General features: G+C 37.0%; 1 protein-coding gene across 3 annotated transcripts in view; it reads left to right on the forward strand.

The window, feature by feature from the left end:
- Positions 1 to 24,103, forward strand: part of Hpd (4-hydroxyphenylpyruvate dioxygenase) — a 226,831-nt gene that overhangs the window by 161,887 nt on the left and 40,841 nt on the right. For all 3 annotated transcript variants that reach the window (XM_090373561.1, XM_090373562.1, XM_090373563.1), the window contains one exon: positions 20,956 to 21,027. In XM_090373561.1, coding sequence (XP_090229687.1) covers positions 20,956 to 21,027 — 72 coding nt within the window. The remainder of the gene's footprint in view (positions 1 to 20,955; positions 21,028 to 24,103) is intronic.

A 24,103-nucleotide genomic window follows, 5' to 3' on the forward strand; every position in this document is an offset into this window, starting at 1 on the left:
GGTCTGTACTTGTTAACAGGAGAGATTGCTTCTACAGGGATGGGATACACTTAAATAGAAAGGGTGCAAGAATATTTGCTGAGGCTATCGAGGCAGTGTTAGGTGGGTCAGAAAAATGCTAGCTTGGGGGGAATACAAGGACTAATAGATTAACAGTAGCCACTGGCAGAGGTAAAAGTGGTTCTTGCACTGCTTCTATTGGAATGAGCAGCAGCCTGGAAAACAAGATGCAGGGTATTTCAGAGACTGCTGGGAGTCATTGCAGTACAAGTAAACCCATGGGTTCTGTTAGGGTAGCTAAGAATAGGAACAGGTGCATGTATACTTGCGTGTACACCAATGCTAGGAGTTTGGTAAATAAATTTGATGAATTTGAGGTATTGCTCAAAACATCAAAGGCAGATATTTTTGGGATATCAGAGACGTGGTGTCACACAAATATAAGGAATGCAGAACTGGAATTTGGGGAGTACAATGTGTACAGAAAGGATAGACAGGATAGGAAGGGGGAGGAGGGGTTATGCTATTAGTTAAGAAACACATAAAATCCAAGGAAGTGAAGCCAGTCGACATCGCTGGACAGTGCAGTGTTGAGGCGGTTTGGTGTGACGTAAGCATTGGTAGATCAAAATTGAGAGTAGGAGTGTGTTATAGGCCTAATGACACTGAGGAGTATAACAAGAAACTGTACAGGGAAATAGAATGGGCCAGTAAATCAGAGAGTCTTATAATGAGGGATTTTAATTTCCCAGATATTGACTGGAATTTGTGGGTTGGTCACTCACACACCAGCTAAGCTTTTGTGGATTTATTGGTTGATTGTTTTCTACATCAGCATGTTCGGGGAGCAATTAGAGGGAGTAATACTCTTGATCTGATTATCAATAGTGATTCTTCAGGCATTAAGAATCTGCAGATAAAGGAACCACTAGGCGTCAGTGATCACAGTGTGCTGAAATGGGATTTACTCAAAGAGGTAACTACCATCAGGGGTAAAGGGAAGGATTTTTGCTTTTGTAAAGGCGACTATGGTGGTCTGAGACAGTATTTAAATTCTATATGGTGGGACCAACTGACAATTTTACCAACAGGAAATTCAAAATGGAAAGTATTCAAAGAATTTATCTTGGAAGCTACTGGGCTTTACATACCAACTAAGAAATATTGTTAAAGATTTAGGCCTAATGGATGTCAGATGAACTAATGAGACATATGGCAGAGAAGAAAAATGCATGGGATACATATAGATTAATGGGCGACATGGAAGCCTATGATAGATATAAGCTGGTCTGTGACCAAGTCACAAAGGAGATTAGGCAGGCAAAGGCAGATTATGAGAAATATTTGGCAAAGGATGCAAAGAAAAACAGCAAAGAGTTCTTTACCTATGTAAACTCTAGAAGGAAGGGGATGAATCAGATTGTTCCACTGGATATTGATGGATCAACTGTTGATGATCCTGCTCAGGTGGCTAACAAACTAAATGAGTATTTTGCATCTACATTCACACATGAGGAGTTATTCGGGGATGGGAATGCCAGTGGTGAATTAAACTCTGGCAGTGAGCTATATGATTTTGTAATAACTGAGAGCAAAGTGGAGGAGAAATCGTTGAAGATAAACATAAAAAATGGCACCCGGGGAGGATGGGATCTATCCAGTTATATTAAAGGAGGAGGTAAGCAAACCCTTAGCCATAATTATGAGAGTTTCTTTGGACTAAGGGGAAGTACCCATGGACTGGAGATGTGCAAGTGTGACCCCAATTCACAAAGGAGGATCAAAGGGCGCCACAAGTTATTATAGACCTGTTAGTTTAACTTCTGTTCCAGGAAAATTAATGGAGGCAGTGGTTAAAGAAGCACTGCAGGATCAGCTAGACAAGACTTCAGTTACAGTTCGGACACAGCATGGTTCTGTTAAGGGAAAGTCTTGCCTGACCAATTTGACTGGATGCTATGATGTGGTCACAAAGGAACTGGATGCAGGGAATAACTTTGATATCATATATTTGTATCTTAGAAAGGCTTTTGATACTGTTGCGCATGGAAGACTGCTGAACACATTGGAGCAGTGTGGCATTGGAGGCAAATTGCTACTATGGATAAAGGGATGGTTGAGTGGGAGAAGACAGAGAGTGGTAATCAATGGACACTGCTCTTCTTGGACTAATGTTATTAGTGGAGTCCCTCAGGGTTCAGTGTTGGGTCCATTGTTGTTTTCTGTATTTATAAATGATATTGATGATGGTATATCAGCTTAATGTCCAAGTTTGCAGACGATACGAAGTTTGGCAGGGATGTTAATGACACTAAAGACAGTACGCTGCTGCAACAGGATCTAGAAAAGTTGAGCAGATGGGCTGAGAGGTGGCAAATGAAGTTTGACATTGACAAATGTAAAGTACTACATATGGGAAGCAGTAACCCCAGAGTGATGTGTCAACTCTGTGGTACTACCCTGACAGTGGTAGAGAACGAAAAGGACCTGGGGTAATTGTGCAGGCAGATATGAAGTTTTCTGAGCAGCGCAGATGGTCTGCAAGAGTAGCTCACAGTGTTTTGACAATGATATACAGGAATTTTTCTAGCAGGGATAAGGAAGTGATTATCCCCTTGTATAAGGCAATGGTCAAGCCACACCTTGAGTACTGTGTACAAGTCTGGAGGCCTCATTTTAAGAAGGATGTACAGCTGTTGGAACCAATAAACAGAGAAGGGCAACAAGATTAGTGAATGGAACAAAGGGTTGCTCTTATGAAGAAAGGCTTAAATTTTGCAAATTACAGTGTCTGGAGACTAGGCACCTGCGAGGTGATCTGACTGAGGTGTATAAAGCCTTGAATGTTTTGAGCATGCTCAATGCTGATGGGATTCTTCCTCTTGCTCAGAATAATCATCTGAAGAGGGTATAAATTCAAATTGAGGAAAGACAGTTGTAGGATAGATGTGCGGAAGTTTGCCTTTAGCCAGCGGGTAGTTGGTTGGGGGAACAGACTTCCATCCTTTGTTGTGGAAGTTGATAGCCTAAAAAAAATTTAAGGCTGAGCTGGACAGGTATTTGGAACGAATGGAGGGGTGAAATGGGAGCGGTTTTTTTTTTTTTTTTTTTTTTGGCTGATGCTGCATAAGCTTGCTTTCCTGCATCATATGCCTCTACTAATGCTAATATTATCAGAAAGCAAGTTTTGTGAGTGGTGTTTGTGAAAAGACCAGAAGTGGAGTAAGAAATGAGGTCATTCATGAGAAATTGGGAGAAGAACAATGACAAGAAAAGATTGAAAGGAACAGACTGAGTGGGTTTGGTCTTGTAAAAAGAATGGAGGATAAGAGGATGTTAGAAATAAAAATGGAAGGTAAAAGAACAAGAGGAAGGCTGAAAGGAAGATGGCATGAAGAGTAATGTGGAGTGAAGAGGAGTTAGCTGGGAGGAGCTGAAGAGAAAGGAATTGTGGAAAGATAGAGCTGAATGGAGAAGAATGATTTCCTTATTGACTTGGCAAGAAGCTGGAACTACAACAGATAAGTAAAGTATAATCTAATCCAGAACATGTACCACAGAATAAACAAGAAAATGAAGATTGTACATTTTGGATTGATTGTGTAGTAAGATTAATTTGTTACCTTACATATGTACAAAAATTACTATATACATTAGTATATATATATATATATATATATATATATATATATATATATATATATGTTGAATGGAATAACAATAAAGTGGAAATAGGAAGATATAAAAATTTGAAATAAGAAGGTAGAAAAATAGGTAAGTAGTTTTTTTTTCTCTCTTGCTTTGTGTGTGTGTGTGTGTGTAATAACAATAGAGGCAGCAGAATGGTTACTGATTTATAAATGGGGTATTTATGATGATATGAAAATTGATTGTGGATAAGGGATATTGCTAAACTTAGCAGAAAGGACCAAATGACCATAATAGAATGTAGATAAGTATAATGTAGTAAAGAGAGAGGAGAGACAGACTAATGAAACCAGAAGTTGAAACTATGAAGAAATGCTTAGGTACCTGTAAAATAATATATTAAAAGAAGTTATGCTGTCTGTCCGATGATTTTAACGTCTTTGTCAAGGGTCAGACTTCAAAACCAAAGGAGAGACAGCAAGAAGGCCTCTGTTTTTAACATGAAATATACATAGCACATGGTTGAAACAATGTAACCATGTTGCAGTTTGAAGTTTTTATGGTAGCAGTAAGATTGTGGAAAGCTAATGTATATTTCATGGCTGACCCAACAGAGGCAGAGATAGGGAAAAGAAAAGGAAGATAAAAATAATAATAAATGAAAATATATAAAAAATCAACGCAGAAGGACAAAGATACAACTGCATCATAGCCAATCTCTCTATCTGTACTGGTTTGAAACTTCCTTACCATCAGAACTATGTATGTATAGATACATAGAATACTTATTTGTTATAAAAGGACCTGGGGGTAATTGTGCAGGCAGATATGAAGTTCTCTGAGCAGTGCAGACGAGCTGCAAGAGTAGCGCATGGTGTCTTGTCAATGATATACAGGAATTTTTCTAGCAGGGATAAGGAGGTGATTATTCCCTTGTATAAGGCAATGGTAAGGCCACATCTTGAGTACTGTATACAGGTCTGGAGGCCTCATTTCAAGAAGGATGTAGAGCTGCTGGAACGGGTACAGAGAAGGGCAACAAGATTAGTAAATGGAACAAAGGGTTGCTCTTACGAAGAAAGGCTTAAGTTTTGCAAATTACAGAGTCTGGAGACTAGGCACCGGCGAGGTGATCTGATAGAGGTGTATAAGGCTTTGAATGGTTTGAGCATGCTCAATGCCAATGGGATTCTTCATCTTTCTCAGAATAATCACCTCAGAGGGCATAAATTCAAATTGAGGAAGGACGGATGTCGGATAGATGTGCGGAAATTTGCCTTTGGCCAGCGGGTGGTTGGTTGGTGGAACCGACTTCCATCACTTGTTGTTGAAGTTGATAGCCTAAACAAATTTAAAGCTCAACTGGACAGGTATTTCGAACGAACGGAGGGGTGAAATGGGAGTGGTGTGTTTTTTTTTTTTTTTTTTTTTTTGGCTGATGCTGAATAAGCTTGCTTTCTTGCATCATATGCCTCTGCTAATGCTAATGCTAATGCTAATGCTAAACTGCCCCAGTTTTCTACATGACTTTGCTAATATTTATCCTCCAGAACTTGCACTAGAAAGAACCATTAGCAATAACCTTACAACCAATTACTTCGAGCTGGACATTGATATCAATAGCTCACATAGTACTATAAATACAGGCTGGCCTCGATTAACGCAATTAATTCATCCTGCGAGCGCATCGCGTAAAATGGAAACGCGTTAATCGAATATAATAATCAATAGGAAAAATTTTTGTCCTTGACCTTTTCGAATGTCCATAAAGAATTTTAAAAATACCTTTTAAATAACTTTTTAACTGTATACAATGTAATGAAAATAATTATGGAATTAAATGTTTATTGCATAAAACAGCGGTTCCCAAACTGTGCGCCGCGGAATATTTTAAACTTTCGAACGAAACACAGCGATACTCGACATCTGTCGGACACTGCGCAAACTACTAGCTCGAGGTAGTTCACAGTTTCAGCATTTCTTATTAAGTTGTTTGGTCCTAACTACTAAACGGAACTGTTAGGTATTTCTTTTGGTCTGGGTGCACCTTGAAAAAATTACTGAGACACTAAGGGCGCCATGAACCAAGAAAGTTTGGGAACCTCTGACATAAAATACACAATGAAGAAATGACTGTTGCGGAAATATTTGAACAGTGTTGACTTTCTCTTCTCATCAATCAATTTCCGATAGCCGACAACAGTCTTCTCTGGGCCCTGGCGAAATAAATATCGCAGAGAACATCAAACTTTTTGTTTGAGGTTCTATGCGATACGAAAGATTTCATCTAATTCTTTTACTGTTATCTCCTTCGCGGTAACATTTTCATCTGGCTCATTTAAAAATTTGAATTTTTATGCAAGTGTGCATTGACTTTATTAGCTGGAGACAAACAAGTCTTCTTCCGATGGGTGATGGAACACACCGAGGTGGGCAGCAGGCAAACGTTTGTTTATTGCCCGTACGACTCGCTGTAAGCTTAACGCGCGATTCAAATCTTTTTCAACTATCGCATAAAAAAAAAAAATCGCGTTAACTGGAAATTTGCATCATGTAAAGTGAAAAGTGATATAATTTTTCAAATAGTGTTAACCGAAAATCGCGTTAATCGAACTTGCGTTATGCGAGGCCTAGCTGTATTTACAACAAAAGAGATGCCTTTAACTTTAATGTGGTCAGCTTCATTCACTGGCACTCTTACATCTTATAAAAAGTACACTCCTGTATCATTCTTTCCCAGTGCATCAGGATAGCCACCATACAATATCAAAAGTTTGATTATACACAATATCAAAAGTTTGATTATACACAATATCAAAAGTTTGATTATACACAATATCAAAATTCTCTACTATAAACTACCGGATAATAAGTTTCCTCCAGCCTACCTTTATTATTATTTCTATAAAGCATCCCATATATTGAAACACAAAAAGTTGCTTAACTACCTTTCTGATATCAATGGTATGATACCTAACTGACATCCTCTTTACTTTCAGGCTGTGTACGTAATGTACAGGTAATACCCCCAGCCTCTTTGGTGTCTGACAATACCCACTTGGCTACCAAGGGGGTATTGATATTAGTATTATCTCTCTATACATTAAAAAAGTTTTCCTCCTAGTGATATTTATTTGAGCCAATGGGAGAAGAGAGCGAGGCAATTATGTCGCTACAAATGCAATTAATTATTGACAACTGCCTCCATAATATTCACCGAACTCGTGCTTCACTGTCTAACATTTGATGTTCCATTGTAAGTTTTTATATATTAATGAATATTGTATATTTGTAAATACAGTTGTTTAGTATTTTGTAAATATTTTAAATATTTGTATAGTTTATAAATATTTCAGTTAAATATTTTAGTCCTGCTCTTTGGGATTCAACAATATTCCTCATGCATTATGAAGCCCAAAGCAAAAGGCCTTTTCCTAAGTGACCTATGTAAATGCGGGTAAATAATTACATAGTGATTGAATGCCGTGCACTACAAATGCACAGGTAAATAATTACGCAGTTTATTTCCTGATTAGATATCAGTCGTAGTGACATAGTGTTTTTTGTCTGGCTGCACCGGGGATCTCCCCCAACTCTGTGTAGAATACAGTACTCTGCATAAGGCCAGGGTGCGTATCAGCGTGTGCTTTGTGAAGTATGGGTTGTGTTGGTTGTGTTGTTCCTCTGGCCACTTAGCCTGGGTGCCTGTGGAGAGCCACTAATACCCGCAGTTTCCATCACTGCCCCGGATAGTCGGGCGAGAACACATTAGGAAAGAAGAAGCTCTGGTGGGGTAGGCATCCAAGGAGAGCTAAAAAAAAAATCTACATTGGCTCCATGGAGCCAAAGGTGGATCCATGATTAACATCATGTGAAATAAAAAAATACAATTTAAGCTTAATAAAATCAGTTTTATTTTATTCGGTATTTTCATTTACAATCAACAATAAAGGTTTGTGGTAATTAAAGTAGGATACATAGTTGAAACAATTATTATTATTATTATTATTATTATTAGCTATATGGTGCAAGGAAGCCTGAGGCTTATGCTGCACCAGCCAAAAAAAAAAAAATTCCCGAGTTACCCTGAGAGAGAGAGAGAGAGAGAAAGAGAGAAAGAGAGAAAGGAATCACCAAGAAAGAGAAGAATAATGATATCCGGCTCAGGACCCTGGGTGTGCCAAGCCCATACTCACCAGATGTGAGCCCCCGGGGTGAAATTCAAACTGTTAACATTGCGATTGAAACCAAATCGATACGTGATTAATTACGTGTAGTAGATTTTGTAGGATCTGATGAGAGTTTAAGATCGAATGTTCTTAATTGAACATTAAAATGCGAAGTAACTGAACGAAGTACACTCAGTCCTCGTATAGCACGATAGTTGCATTCCTAGAAACCCTCGTGCAATGCAAAATCGTGCAATATAAACAACAGGCCCTATGGGAAAAATGGGGTTAGGTGCCGACTACCCAAGATTGAACACACATTTGTAACCAAAACATTACCAAATACAATAAATAATCGTAATAAAATACTTACACATTTTATTACGACTATTATGTAATAAAATATTGCTAATGCTTTTACTTCTGTCGTAAGCAAACTTGTTTTTTGTTTGATTTTCTATCCAAACAGATGACAGGCGTTCCATCTCTTCCAATTCTTTGTGTCTTAATCTAATGAATTTTAATTACACTTTGAGTTGTTTTTATTTTCTCTGCATTCTTTCTAATTCTCGGCGTTGCCTCATTTAGGTCTGTAGCATGTGCAATATCACATGGTCTTTCATTTTGCTCAAAGCGTTTCACAATTCATGTTTTTTCTCTATCGACAGAGGCGGACTGGCCATAAGCCTTACCGGGGGAAACTCCGGTGGGCCGGAGGCCGGTGTGATTTTGGCCATAAACCATAGTATGAGGCCAGTATAAATTTTCCCAGGTAAGAATTTTTGACCCAGACTGCCTCTGTTTATCGATATTGCTTTTCTTTTTCCTCTCTGAATCTGCAGTATCTTCACCAGGATGCTTCCTTTTCACACCTTTTAAGTATTTTACTCATTTTTAGGGAATAAAGCACAATTACAAAACGAGGAGGCACGCTTGATACACATAAACAAAACTGCGCGCGTGTATCAACTGAATAAACAACACCGTAAAGGCAGAGATACACTATTAACACCTCACATTTTACTAAAGCACATTTCTAGGGGTTACTACCATAAAACAATAAAAACAATTTCCAGTTGCGTTTCTGCTAGTGGAATCTGTTATAAACTGGTAGTAAACTCGATCTAATTGCGTTTGCGATAATACCGATAGCTGGAATTTTATGTTATTATGGTGAAATGTGTTTCCCCTTCACTGATATAAAAAACAAATACATTTTCAGAATCTTCTCTTCATTCCTATCGTGTTGCGTTCGGTTTGGGTGATTCTGCGTTCGACTGCCATTTCTTGTAAACACAAGGCGAATCATGCATAAGCAAATTCGGTTCGTGTTATATAAGATATCGTAACCCTATTTATAAATCGTGTATGATCGAATTCGTGTAGTGTAAACACGTGTTATACAAGGACTGACTGTAGTTACTTTAACGAGTTGTTCAACTCTCGAAAACTAAAAACCCAATTTGAAATCTAGTTATATATCCTTGTAGAGCTCTCAAAGGGCAACAATTTTGTTGCTAAATTGTACACTTGTTGCGTACAATTGAATTTATTTGGGTGCATGCATTGTATTTGTTGCATCACTGCATGAAACAAGTACAATGCATGGCAGAATCTACAGCCCAGCATTTTAAGTTATATTGTGAAAGAAAGAAAGGGAAATTGGACAGAAATGGGAATCTAGATGACTTTCTCTCTTGCGTTCAGCCTCCAACTTTGGTGCTTGCTTTTCAACGTTAGATTTGCGATTTTGTGTGATTTTGTCGAAATCGTTGAACACGTTTAGTTGATGTAACTTTCGGCTTTGTCACAACTTAACTAAATGAAACACAACCGCACTGTTCGACAAATGCGAAGTAGTTACTTTAACGAGTTGTTCAACTCTTGAAAACTAAAACCCTCATTGTAGAGCTTTCAAAAGGCAACAATTTTGTTGCTCACTGTTTTGTCTAACGTTTATAGTTTTCAAGATATTGCAAAAACAAACTTGAAAATGCTCTAATTTTTCAAATCTCTCAAATTTGCATTGCTATTACTCGGGAACCAAAAGAGCTACATCTAAAATATTTATAGATTGTAAAAGCTACGTTTCCTACTGAACAATTTTGTCACTTACTGATTATGTCTATCTATCATTGTTTAGAAGTTATTGAAAGTGAAAGTAACCAAGGTGCAACCGCAAATGACCAAAATGTGAACTTTTTAGTTTTTTTGCAAAAAAAGATTTTGTTGTCACAGACATTCTTTCAGATATGCCAGATATGCTGTACTTGCTATCTAGGAGTCTAAAACGCTGATGGAACTGATATTTGGGTGACATTCAAGTAAAGTGGACCCAATTTCGGCAAAGTCCAGACGGTCTGTGACAGCCAGATCCTCTGCTTGCACCTTCACGATGGTGGGATTGTTAGTAATATTCAGTATAACCTCCATGCACAAGCACACTGTGGGTGGTGACCACCCAGGTGTGAACCAATGCAAGCAGAGGTTGAGGTGTGGTGCCCACACTACGTGGAGGAATGCCACCCCTCTGTGTTACCAGGCAATACTAGGTGGTAGATGACTCTCATCAACCAGGGAAATACCACCACTTTGCTTATTGGAGACTTGAAGTGGTGGAACCCATGTTTAGTCTCCAGAGCTAAGTTCCGGTCAACCCTTCCCCATCTCTTCCTTCATGCAGTATGATTGATGACTTTTGAGGTTATGATGAACATCATTGTGAGAACCAAACTTCCTTACATTTCGAGGGTACAGCTCTAAAACGGTGTTTGCAGGCTGGCTGCTAGTTAGTACACCAGACTGAACCTATTGGTAACTCTCTCTTTAGGAGGCCTCTGGATCAGCTAGTGTATAATTTTGCTACCTCTACTCTGCCAGATAGTGACTGGAGGGAGTCCGAGTAGTGTGTATGCGGGGGGGGGGGGGCATTGTCGAGGCCACGTTATGACAAGGATCTGGGTATATTCTTACCATGTGTACGCCATATCCAAAAATTTCATTACTTCAAGCAGCATGTCCTCCCGTCTTTTTCTTACTATTGAATACGCCATGAATAGTCAAACTAATAGAGTAAGCTTATCTGTGACAAGATCTAAACCTCCCAAACACTTCCTAGTTCATTTCACAAATATATGTGTTCTCAATTCTAATCTCAACAATGTCCATTTCCATTTGCAGTCTGCCAAACCCCATGTACTTTTTCTGACAGAATCTCAGTTATCGGTTGATTCAATTACTGCTCATCTCAGTCGCCCAAATTATTCGCTGTATGATTCCTTTCGCCTCAAAGGTGGCACTTGTACATATGTCCATTCTGATATTCCCTGTCAGAGACTTGGTAATTTGGAATCTCCTCTTTTTGATCTTCTCTAGCTTAAAATCTCTTTACCTCATTCTGTCAAATTCATCTGTTGTCTCTATCGTTCTCCCAACTCCACTAATCACTTGGAGCTCTTAGACAACTTGACTTTCTCCAGTCCAACTTTCCTAACAGTGAGGTAATTTTCCTTGGTGATTTTAAAGTTCACAACTCCAGCTGGCTTCTGTTTTCTAGTCACACCGACCGTGCTGGTTGAGATGCTGAGGCTTTTGCAATTACTAATGATCTTGCATAGATTGTTCATTTACCTACAAGAATACCAGACAATCCTAATCATACAGCAAACATGCTTGATCTTCTCACAAGCAACCCTTCTAAGTACACGGTCGAAGCGAGTGGTCCTTTAGGCACCTCAGATCACTTGTTTTCTGTATTTATAAATGATATTGATGATGGTATATCAGGCTTAATGTCCAGGTTTGCAGATGATACGAAGGTAAGCAGGGTTGTTAATGACAGTTACACTGTTGCAACAGGATCTAGAAAAGTTGAGCAGATGGACTGAGAGGTGGCAACTGAAGTTTAACATTGACAAATGTAAAGTACTGCATGAGGCCTCCAGACCTGTATACAGGTCTCAAGGCCTCATTTTAAGAAGGATGTAGAGCTGCTGGAATGAGTACAGAGAAGGGCAACAAGACTGGTCAGGGGAACAAATGGGTGCTCTTACCAAGAAAGGCTTAAGCTTTGCATATTACAGTGTCTGGAGACTAGGCACCTGCGAGGTGCCTAGTCTCTTTTTGGCTGGTGCAGCATAAGCTTTAGTCTTCCTTGCACAATACAGCTAATAATAATAATAACAATATAAAACAAAGACTCGTACATTAATCATCATATCTGCAAGGATGCGTGCAGAAGAAAATAGTGAAAATATGGTTACGGTATTTGGTAAATTCACATTTGTATAAATTCTACGGCATAAAAGTGAGTGACTATTTCTTGGGGACAAATTATGATAATCAACAGGAACATTCAGATGAAATTGTGGAGCTGTCAACAATGATGATGAACTATTGTTAATTCAACAACAAACATTATTACGGTCTGAAGATAAATATTTATGTATAGCACTGGGTCAGAAATCATCTCCAAGTTTCATATTTGATATACTTGCAGAATTTTCTTTTCCATCTATATATTTGGGACATGCAAAAAAATTTAAAAATGGATTGAAAATTACTCCCTTTATGATGCCATAGAGTGAAATTTGTAGATCAGATTGTCATGGAGTAACTCCCCAACATTTGCTATATATGGCGATGAAAATTATGTGAATGTGTACCGTAGAAAATTTGCAAATTGCATTTAAATCAGTAGGAATAACAGCTAACATTACTTGTTCTATATTGGAATCGAAAGAATTTATAAACAAGTCATTAGAGATTGCTCCAGAATTGTGGCATTCACTACAATTTCATGAATTAGCACTAGTTGTTCGACAGTCCGATAGTACATTTTCTAAAATTCTTACAAAAATAGGCAATGGAGAAGCATTATTACCAGATGAACTTAAAATTATAGAATCAAGATTTGTTACCAAAGAAGATGCTACTAATTTATGTCCACAAGGGATTCGGAATAAAATTCATAAAATGTCAGCAACTGAAACTGCAGGGCTTCTATACATTCTACCATTATTGAAAGGAAAACTGTACATGATTAATATAAATATAGATGTGGTCAATGGATTGGTAAACTGTGCAATCGGTACTTCAGTATATTTCTGATTTGAGGATGATGAAACAGTTAAACGAGTGTGGATGAAATTTCCTCAGTTAAAAATAGGACATAACCTTCAATCTCGTTATAAACAATATGGGAAAGATAAACAATTAGTCAATCCGTACCTATTATAAAACAATCAACTATGATTCCATTCAAGAACAATAGGAAATTAACATGTAGACATACACAATTTCCTTTAGTATGTGCTTGTGCTTTGACTATACATAAATCTCAAGGTGGTTTCATAATTATGAAAAGGTCATCAACAGAAACTTGTATGCTTGGCGTTATCTCGAGTGACCTCATTGCAAGGTTTATATATTACAAATCCCCATGACGATTTTACTACGGCAAAGCTACTAGTAATAGAACTTCTTGCTGAACTAGATCGCTTGAAAAATAATAAGCTACCGTCTCTACAGGATGAACTGCAAAATTTCATGCAAAGTGGTATATCTATATCGTCAATGAACATACAAAGTTTATGGGCCCATGTTTGTACAGTCTTACAGCATTCCAAAATATTGATATTAATTAAGCAAAACGTGGTTGGATAATGATGAACATATATTACTTAAACCATTCCAATGTGTGACTCAATTTAAAAGGTCGGATGTTCGTAGTGATGGTGTTGTGATATATCAACTTGATGGTTCAACTATCATCGGTACATCACATATCTTTGCACAACATAATAGTAGCAATGCGACAGCAATATCAGATGAAATTGGAGACATTTTTGGATCTTTGTGCAAATTCAATAGTGAATCTATTTTCATCGTTGCCGTATACATCACTCCAGGGATGTCATTAGATATAATTCAAAAATTCATAAACAAGAATTTGATGCCATATTCCATTGAAGGTGCAAAATTATTGGAAGAACCACTGGATCGTATAGCTATAGTTCTCGCTGGTGATTTCAATCTAGAATTAAATTCTGAGGCTGGAAAGAAGTTTTGTAAATTTATGAAAGATGTCTTCAATTTAGATATTAAGTCAAATACTTTAGTAAATACTACACGTAATGGAATGAAAATTGATGGAATATTCACTCGGAAATTAAAATTATTTGAGTGTCAAAATTATACATCTTATTTCAGTTACCATAGACCAATAATTTTAGTGTTATTATAATATATTTTATACAAATTATTTCATTGTATACTAGTACAATAAAAAATTCCATTCATTGTACTGAAATTATTTTTTTAATGAAAATAATGCAGCAGTACTTTTTTTTTATTTATTTTACCGTGCCAGTTTCATAATGAGTTCCTGCAATAAAGTCGTTTTTTTCTGCACTAAAAACCTTTATGTACCTGTTACATAATTGTTTATTTATTATTATTATTTTTTTTTTGCTGATGCTATATAAGCATGCTTTCTTGCATCATGTGCCTTTACTAATGCTAATTATTTTTATTTTACAGGTATCTAAGCATTTTTCCATAGTTTCGGCTTCTGGTTTTGATATATAGATATATATATATATATATATATATATATAATGCATATTTTAAAAGAGAATTATGCTATTAATATAGTGAATTAATATAGCTATTAATTCACTTTCGCACTTAGACTGCACTTAAAAAAAATTAAAAAAAAACACACAAGCATGGACGCCGGCTTGTATGGTGCATACAAGCATGGTGCAAATGCACCACTTTGCACTACCTTTGGGTGCAGAAAGTAATAAACAATTTTTAATGTTCTCATTAATTTATTGAAACATTCAAACAATACAAATTCTACAAAAAAAACCTAAAATAGTAATTAAAATAAAACAAAATTAAAATAACTCTTGCAAAACAGAATTAGACCCCATTCATTTTATCATTATCTTTAAATAAAAATTGCGATCTTCTCGGCTTCTCTGCGAATATAGTTTGATATAGTACGTTTGCAAAATCTTCATTGTCAATGATGAATTTTTGCACATTTTTGTTTTTCACTCTGCCCGAACGTGCTCACAGTCTGCACAGTACTTTTTCCCACTGATTGCAAAATGTTGTTGCTCCATATACCAAAGTAAGTGGTATTTTTTGTTGATAAAAGGGTTGTTGATTATTGGAATAAGGTTTCCTGGATGGGGCCACCTACCTCCTTGTGGTGGGTGGGAGATGCCGTCACTGCCGTGAGGCCAAAGGTCATTGCTTCCAAAGTTATTTCTTTTATTGTGTGAATTTAGACTAACCAATAAAGGTTATTTTGCAGTTGAAGATGAGCACAATGGCATATGGGTGAGAGCCCAGGTGGCCATTTGATAAAGTCCATACAAATGACAAATGCCCAAATGCGTTCAGTCTGTGTAGTACTTTCTCCCACCAATCACGAAATGTTGGCTCAGCTGTACATGTAAATCAGTCAAACTTGACTTAATTAAGATATCACATGTATTCGAAATTTTGTTGAACAAACCATTTATTCCCACATGCACTACCATTCAGTCTGCACGTGTAGAATCAAAAATTCGACTATATTACATTGGGTTCACCTGGTAAGTTATTACATATACTCACGTGTATTGTGTCTTTAAATTGCGTGTGTTCTCTAGTCGATTTTCCTGTTTTGCTGGATGAAAAATCCTTACTATCTACACCTGAGACTGACTAACTCAGTTCCTTGTATCAATGACGGGTATTGTCACCGTCCTCCCCACATCAATGACGGGTATTGTCACCATCCTCCCCACACCAAGTGGGGTTCCTTGTATCAATGATGGGTATTGTCACCGTCTTCCCCACACCAAGTGGGGAGGATGGTGACAATACCCGTCATTGATACAAGGAACTGAGTTAGTCAGTCTCAGGTGTAGATAGTAAGGATTTTTCATCCAGCAAAACAGGAAAATCGACTAGAGAACACATGCAATTTAAAGACACAATACACGTGAGTATATGTAATAACTTACCAGGTGAACCCAATGTAATATAGTAGAATTTCGATTATCAGAACCAATTATGAGTAAGGTTGATTCAGTTAATCACCCAGTTTATAAAAAAAAGTAATTAGGCTTACAATTAAATTATTGTACGTAAGTTTATTGCTACTGTATTCTGGAATATGAAGTATTATAAAAAATAATTGATTTAGGAAATGTTTTGTAAATAATAACCAAAACGTTTTGAAGAAATTATGTATATTATATATATTACATTTATTTTGAACTTACCTAATTGTTTTACCTGGTTTCAACTATAAATCACACTTTTTATAAACAGAAATACACATAAATAAGAGTATAATGAATCTTGGGAAAGTTTTATTTTTTAAAATATGTAATCTTGAATTTTTCTTTGAACCGTGTGAGATTGTCTTTTTTTAATGGCAAGGTCTCTCATCGTCTTTAATAGTAATATTTCTGTAAAACTGCATTCAGACAGTTGCTCACACCATGCCATTGCAGTTTCTAGCCAGTGAAGGCCCGCTCCCTCTTCTTCTTTGTCATCAGAATCACCTTGGTTAAAGTCAGCACATTCTTCATCCTGAACTAATACAACAATTTCTTCTTCGATTAAAATATGGATAAACAGGATCATCAGCATCGTTGTTTAACCATACCTCTGCAACATCTTGCCCGCACTTGGAAAACCTGGGTATCCCTTGAAATAAAGTTATAATCTCATCTACATTCAAATTTTGCAAGTGTGGCCGTCTTTTTGGCAGCACCCCAAAGTTTGTCATGCCTTTTTCAGATTTCTTTCTGACAGCATGTTCCAGGCATCTGTTAACATGTAGCAACAATCCTTAATGTTGCTCTTCTTTGAAAACTCAACCACGCCTTCTTCATCTCCTTCTGGTAGCAGCAAGCAACACAAGACTTGTTTTTTGTATGTCGTTTTTAGTTTCTCTACAACACCTTGATCCATTGGCTGCAGCAGGGCTGTAACACTTGGTGGTAAAAACCTGACAATGAAGTTCTCGTCAATTGAATTCATTTTTTCAAGAGGAGGGTGGGATGATTCTTTATCAGTAATAAACAAAACTTTACCAGCTTTACCCTCATTTTCTCGATGCCTCTTCACACTTGGAATAAAATCTTGGCTAAACGAATCCAAAAAAAACGTTGGAATTCATCCAAGTGTTTTTCTGTCCTTTATATCATACTGGTAGGCACTTTACACCTTTAAAACATCTTGGATTTCCCAATCACCAACAATGGTAAAACATGCTGTCCACTTTCATTTGCACACACCATAACTGTAAAATGCTGTTTGTTAGCTTTGAAACGAGGAGCAGCCATTTTGCTTCATGATGCAAATGATTTATGAGGGAGTGACTTCCAATTAAGACCAGTTTCATCTGCATTATAAACGTCGTCCTTGGAAAACCCTCTTTCTCCGTCATTTTCATAAAAGACTCTTTAAAAAGGACCTGGGGGTGGTTGTGCAGGTTGTGTATATGAAGTTCTCTGAGCAGTGCAGACGGGCTGCAAGAGTAGCTCATGGTGTATTGTCAATGATATATAGGAATTTTTCTAGCAGGGATAAGGAGGTGATTATTCCCTTGTATAAGGCAATGGTCAGGCCACACCTAGAGTACTGTACACAGGTCTGGAGGCCTCATTTCAAGAAGGATGTAGAGATGCTGGAACGAGTACAGAGAAGGGCAACAAGATTAGTGAATGGAACAAAGGGGTGCTCTTACGAAGAAAAGCTTACGTTTTGCAAATTACAGTGTCTGGAGACTAGGCACCAGCGAGGTGATATCTGATAGAGGTGTATAAAGCCTTGAATGGTTTGAGCATGCTCAATGCTGATGGGATTCTCCCTCTTGCTCAGAATTTATGCACCTGAGAGGGCATAAATTCAGATTGAGGAAAGACAGATGTAGGATAGACGTGCGGAAATTTGCCTTTAGCCAGCGGGGTGGTTGGTTGGTGGAACAGACTTCCATCCCTTGTCGTGGAAGTTGATAGCCTAAATAAGTTTAAGGCTCAGCTGGACAGGTATTTCGAACAAACAGAGGGGTGAAGTGGAAGTGGTTATTTATTTATTTTTTATTTATTTATTTATTTTATTTTATATTATTTTTTTTTTTTGGCTGATGCTGCATAAGCTTGCTTTCTTGCATCAAATGACTCTACTAATGCTAAAAGCTTCTGTTTCCAGGACATCACCTGATAAAGCTTCTCCTTGAATTTCAAGGTGAGATTTGAAAATTTTCAGCCATCCTGTACTCCCTTTAAATTCAGATGGGCTTTTAAAATTTTGATTCAATTGTAATGCTTTTTCGCATAACAGAGGTCCAGAGAGGTGTAGAAATCATAAATAAACAGTCTTCTAATTTCTCATCACTAGCTTTTTTCATAGTTTTCCTTTTCTTAGAGCCATGTTCATTGTTAAACTTTGAAGTAAACTTCAAAATTTCATTTTTTTCTGCTCTTTTATTATTATTATTAGCCATATAGTGCAAGGAAGCTAGAGGCTTATGCTGCACCAGCCAAAAGAAATTTCCAAGTAACCCCGAGAGAGAGAGGAATCACCAAGAAAGAGGAGAATGATGATATAGAGTTCAGGATCCTGGATGTTCCAAGCCCATACTCACCAGATGTGAGTCCCTGGGTTGCTTTACCAATGTTAAAAATCTTAGCAAGTGATACACCGGTTTCACCCTTTTCCAGTCTATTAATAATTGTTATCTTGTTTTCTGTTGACAGCATATTGCAAAAGAAACCGAAATATGCTATTAACAGCATATTGCAGTTTCTTTTGCCTGTTGATGCCATTATTAACACAAAGGGGCAGCATTATTAAAATTAAAAAGCAAAATGACACAATATTTCACTTTGAAATAGCCATGAACAAAAATTCAAACAATGAGGGATTAGAAACAAAATTCCTGAAATAACCTCGCACTGCAGTGGCTCGCAGCAGACTGAGTGAAAGCTAACCGCCCCACCATACTCACAACGTATAACAGTATAACAGACAATGATGCAACAAATCACTAGAGACTATCCTGGGTCCACACAGTAGAAAGCCAACAATCGATTTTTAACTCCTGTAATGACAAATTAAGACTACTTCTATGCTATACTGCACATATATTCAAATAAATAATCGGAAACGAATACATCAAGCGGCAGGAGTAATATTTCAGCATAACAACCAGTGCACTAAAAGTAATTACTGGAATTTTTTTTTTTTTTTTTTTGGTGAAGCAGTGGTTCAGTTAATCAACGTTCTACTGTATTGTTTTTTTTTTTTTTTTTTTTTTTTTTGCACTACCTTTCAAAATATCCTGCTGGTGCCCATATATACAAGTTCTAATCCTTGATCAATGTCTTTCAACGAAACTTCTTGTTCAACCACAGTAGGTTCCACTTCGTGACTACAAATTTCAGGTTCCATTACAGCTGCAATGAGTTCCTCTTTATTTATGCATATCCTGAAAAATGTAATGCCTGCATCCACTTCAGCATAGTCTCTCTCTAAGTTTTGTTGATGATGCATATTCCCCAATTTTTTTCACTATTATTGGACGACTGTTTTTTGTGATTAATGGAGGAAGAAGTGTGCAAAGCTTCTTTCATTGCATCATTCAAGGAGACAAAATCCAGCATATCTGAAGCATTTGGAGATCATTCTTTCATCGACCTCATCCTATGTTGAACACATAAATACATTGCCTCCAGCACATCTATTTCACATTGTGTTTTGTTTTTGAGTCACAGCACAGTTTTGTTTAATAGCATTCTTCGACACTTTTTTTATAGTACTGGATTATACTACAATCAAATATGTGAAGAATGGATGTCATATTAGTTGGCAGGTACTCAACAGTGATTACATGTAGACTATTCACTTGACAATGAGGAAGATGCATATATATGCAAATTTTTTTAATTTTCCCTGCTCATCTTGCAATACAAATCTCTGATCCATTCTTCTTAGATTTATTATGTCAAGCAAACCTCAATACATAGTAGGCAATGTCTGCAAACCTTTAAAGCAGTCAGGGCCTCTGAGATTTCCTGATGATTAAGAAAGGTTTGCTGTTAGGAGAACATTTAAAGATTTCTCACCTTTAAATGTAAGCATTTTATCCAGTAGCAAAGTAAAGTAAAAATAAGTCCAGTTTCTTCAGCACTGAAGATGTAATTCTGGTTGTGTCATCAGTAAAACCATTTTTTAAGCAATTCTCCTTCTGTTCCTTTGTAACATCAGTGTTGATGGCTGAACTTGTGCAATACACTATTTTTGAAAGATAGTCCACAACAAATCTTGAATTTCTGGAGCCATCCAGAAGACTTAATGCTCAATATTTATCTGATGCTCAAACAATTCAGCCTTAGTTTTTAAAAAATTTTCATCTGTAGTAATGTTTTTTGCATGCATCATCATTAGCCATTCTAAGAATACCGTTTCAAATCCAGATACTTCACCTTTTGTGCTCTGATCCTACCCAGGGCACCATTCTGAAAAATCAAATTTTTTTTGATTTTTCAGAACGGTGTCAGAATATACTCTTAGGAATTCTGAACTGTTTAGTGATGTCAGTCCTAGAACATAAGCCATTATCTACAGTTCGTAAAAGTCTTTCTTATTTTCTTACTCTTCCATAATAACATACGTTTCTCTTTTCTTTCTGCATTTTTTTATAAGCACCTCTAGAGATTAATGTGTGGTTCTGTCGTGACTTGCAATGGGGATTAAGTGTGAGGGGAATGAAGTGATATTTTATTTATGGCTTTTAATTATTACTTACTTATAATAAAACTAATTTTAAATATGAATAATAAGGATCCATATTTATAAATATACATAAGGTAAGTTATTTTGATATTTCAAATGTTTAACCATAATTATTAGTTAAAATTTTAACTAAATGTTTAGCTAAATAATGCCATGTTAACTCCACTAAAGATAATGAAATATTAAACAATTGATTTGTACTACAAAAGCTTCAATAAAACTTGCACTTATAAGTGATAATCATATGAACTAAAAAATTATGCACTTAGAAAAAATAATGTTCGGTGAATTGTAATTGTTCTAGTACTGATACGTTTATTTTCATCAGGAATATGTGGATTATTATGGTGGCCCAGGTATTCAGCACATTGCCCTCAACACTGATGATATTATTAATGCAGTAAGTATATCTATTTGTTTACCACTGCAAGTTTGAGTAGAATGATTAATAATTTACATTGTTTTTGCTTCTGTAATATACTCATATTCTAAAAAAGTATTAAACAATTCCTAAATATATGCCATATGTTTTTCTAATATTAATGGCTTTGTTTATGTCCAAAATTCCTTAGTCATTAATGACAGAAATCTGTACCAATACCAGATATTGTTTCACCGAATGATAATGTTACATTGCTGCGTATTCAAAATTTATTACAACAGGAAAATAAACGACATCATAAATGAAAACTAAATATATTTCTCTTGAAGTTTCTAGCTTTTGTGACTGGATGCTACAGAGAACTACACCGATGAGCAAAATGTTATGACCACCTACCTAATATGATGTTGGTCCTCCACGTGCAGCCAAAGCAGCTTGTACCCAGTGAAACATGGACACTACAAGATTTCTAAATGTGTCTTGTGGTATCTGGTACCAACATGTAACCAGCAGATTCTTTAACTCCTGTTAGGTCCATGGTTGAGATGCTGCAGATCGGGGTTACTGTTCCAATACAAACCACAGATGCTTGATGGAATTGATGTCTGGGGAATTTGGAGGTTAGGGCATTATTATTATTGTTGCTCTTATATTATTTCTCCCTGATTGGGGGGTTCCACTCCATGACAGATACTGCTACCAAGTACACAGGGTGGTTGTAATGTTTGGTGTTACTGTCGGTCGAGGAAATCTCTGACTGTCCTACAGGTGTTCAGGATTGTGACTTTCTGGAGTTCCTTATAGGTGTTCTCTGGGAGACCTATTGCTGTTAGGCTGCTATATAGAGTCTTTGGTACCATACCGGTGGTTGACACAATGATTGGGATGGTTGATACTTCTTGTATATGCCACATCTCCTTGATTTCGTGTCTCAGGTTTGTGTACTTCCTAATTTTTTCCTTGTGGGTTTTCTGGACATTGCTAGTGTTTGGCACCACTACGTCGATCAGGTAGGTAGCCTTTTCCATCTTGTCCACAAGGGTTATGTCCGGTCTGTTGTGCGGGATGGTCTTATTCGTTATTATGGCACAATCCCAGTACAGCTTGTGGGTTCGGGTCTCTAGTACTGCCTGGGGTTTGTACTTGTAGTATGGTACACTTTCTTTGGTCAACTGGTATTTCCTCGCTAGCTTCTGATGTATTATCCTGGCTCGTGTCTATGAGAGTACTCAGTCTGGGTGATCACCTTGCACCCCGCAGTGATGTGTTGGATCGTTTCTGAGGCCAGGTGGCATCGTCGACATGTGTCATCTGACATTCCTTCTATTTTCTATTTGAAGGAATAGAATTACAGATGCCAATTCAGAATGTACAATTTATATACTGTATATAATATGTATAAAGCCCTTGGAAATATTTGTAGAAAAGGCATCCAGCAGAAATTAAATGTCTGTGAGATACAGAAATGGAGTCAGTTTGTAAGAGATGGATAATTAACTAACCAGACTGCTCTGTTGGAAGTCTACGAGTATTAAGTGAGGCTCTGAGGGAAGGAGGAGTGGATGCCATCCCAGATATGGGGATGATATTCCATGCCATGGCAGATTTGTGATTTATACAAAGTAAGCAGCTATTTAGAACAAATGATTTGATTTGTAACTAAATATGGTTAGGGAAGGATGTTACATGGTTTCTATCCATTTAAATTATAATAAATCTAAATTACCACTCTAATACCATGTGGAGTTTTTAATATATTTTATTTAGGTGTTACCTAAACAAATATACATTGAGTAATGTTTCAGGTTTCTTTCCAATACCCATCATCAAACTTTGCTGTTGGGAGACAAAACTAACTTATATTTTTTACATTGAGCAGATCCAAATAACAATCAACTAAGATGTATTTACATATGATCAATTCTAATTTACAGAAAATAGATGAAAAGTTCTAGGTTTATAATAACAAATTAGCAATAAGCATATCTAAGTTATGATTACGATCTAGAGGAACAATTTTGTGTTACAGTTATGTTACAATGAGCTATTTTCAGTTGCATTACGGTTAACGTATTTTTAATTAAATAAATAAACTTCTTATCTGCTGGCTGAATCCTCCTGCTGGATGCTCAGACCTATTGGCTAACTATATGAACTCTTCTTCTTCTACATCCTTCTTGAAATGAGGCCTCCAGACCTGTATACAGTACTCAAGGTGTGGCCTGACCATTCCCTTATACAAGGGAATCACCTCCTTATCCCTGTTAGAAAAATTCTTGTATATCATTGACAAGACACCATGAACTACTCTTGCAACCCGTCTGCACTGCTCAGTGAACTTCATATCTGCCTGCACAATTATCCCCAGGTCTTTTCATTCTCTACCACTGTCAGTGTAGTACCACAGAGTTGATACGTTGCCTCTGGGGTTGCTGTTTCCCCATATGTAGTACTTTACATTTGTCAATGTTAAACTTCATTTGCCACCTCTCAGCCCATCTGCTCAACCTTTCCAGATCCTGTAGCAGCATAGCATCAGTAACACCCCTGCCAACCTTTGTATCGTCTGCAGACTTGGACATTAGGCTTGATATACCATCATCAATATTATTTATAAATACAGAAAACAATAATGGACCCAACACTGAACCCTGAGGGACTCCACTAATAACATTAGTCCACAATGAGCAGTGTCCATTGATTACCACTCTGTCTTCTCCCCCTTAACCACCCCCTTTATTCAGAGCAGCAATTTGCCTCAAATGCCACATTGCTCCAATTTGTGCAGCAGTCTTCCATGTGCAACAGTATCAAAAGCCTTTCTAAGATGCAAGTATATAATATCAAAGTTATTCCCTGCATCCAGTTCTTTTGTGACTGCATCATAGTATCCAATCAGATTGGTCAGGCAAGACTTTCCCTTAACAAAACCATGCTGTGTCCGAGCTATAACTGAAGTGTTGTCTAGATGATCCTGCAGTGCTTCTTTAACCAGTGCCCCTATTCATTTTCCTGGAACAGAAGTTAAACTCACAGGTCTATAATTACTTGTGTTAGCCTTTAATCCTCCTTTGTGAATTGGGGTCACATTTGC

The sequence above is a fragment of the Mastigoproctus giganteus genome, chromosome 5 (assembly GCF_048544385.1).
Source record: "Mastigoproctus giganteus isolate SK-2022 chromosome 5, ASM4854438v1, whole genome shotgun sequence".
NCBI classification, from domain to species: Eukaryota; Metazoa; Arthropoda; class Arachnida; order Uropygi; family Thelyphonidae; genus Mastigoproctus; species Mastigoproctus giganteus.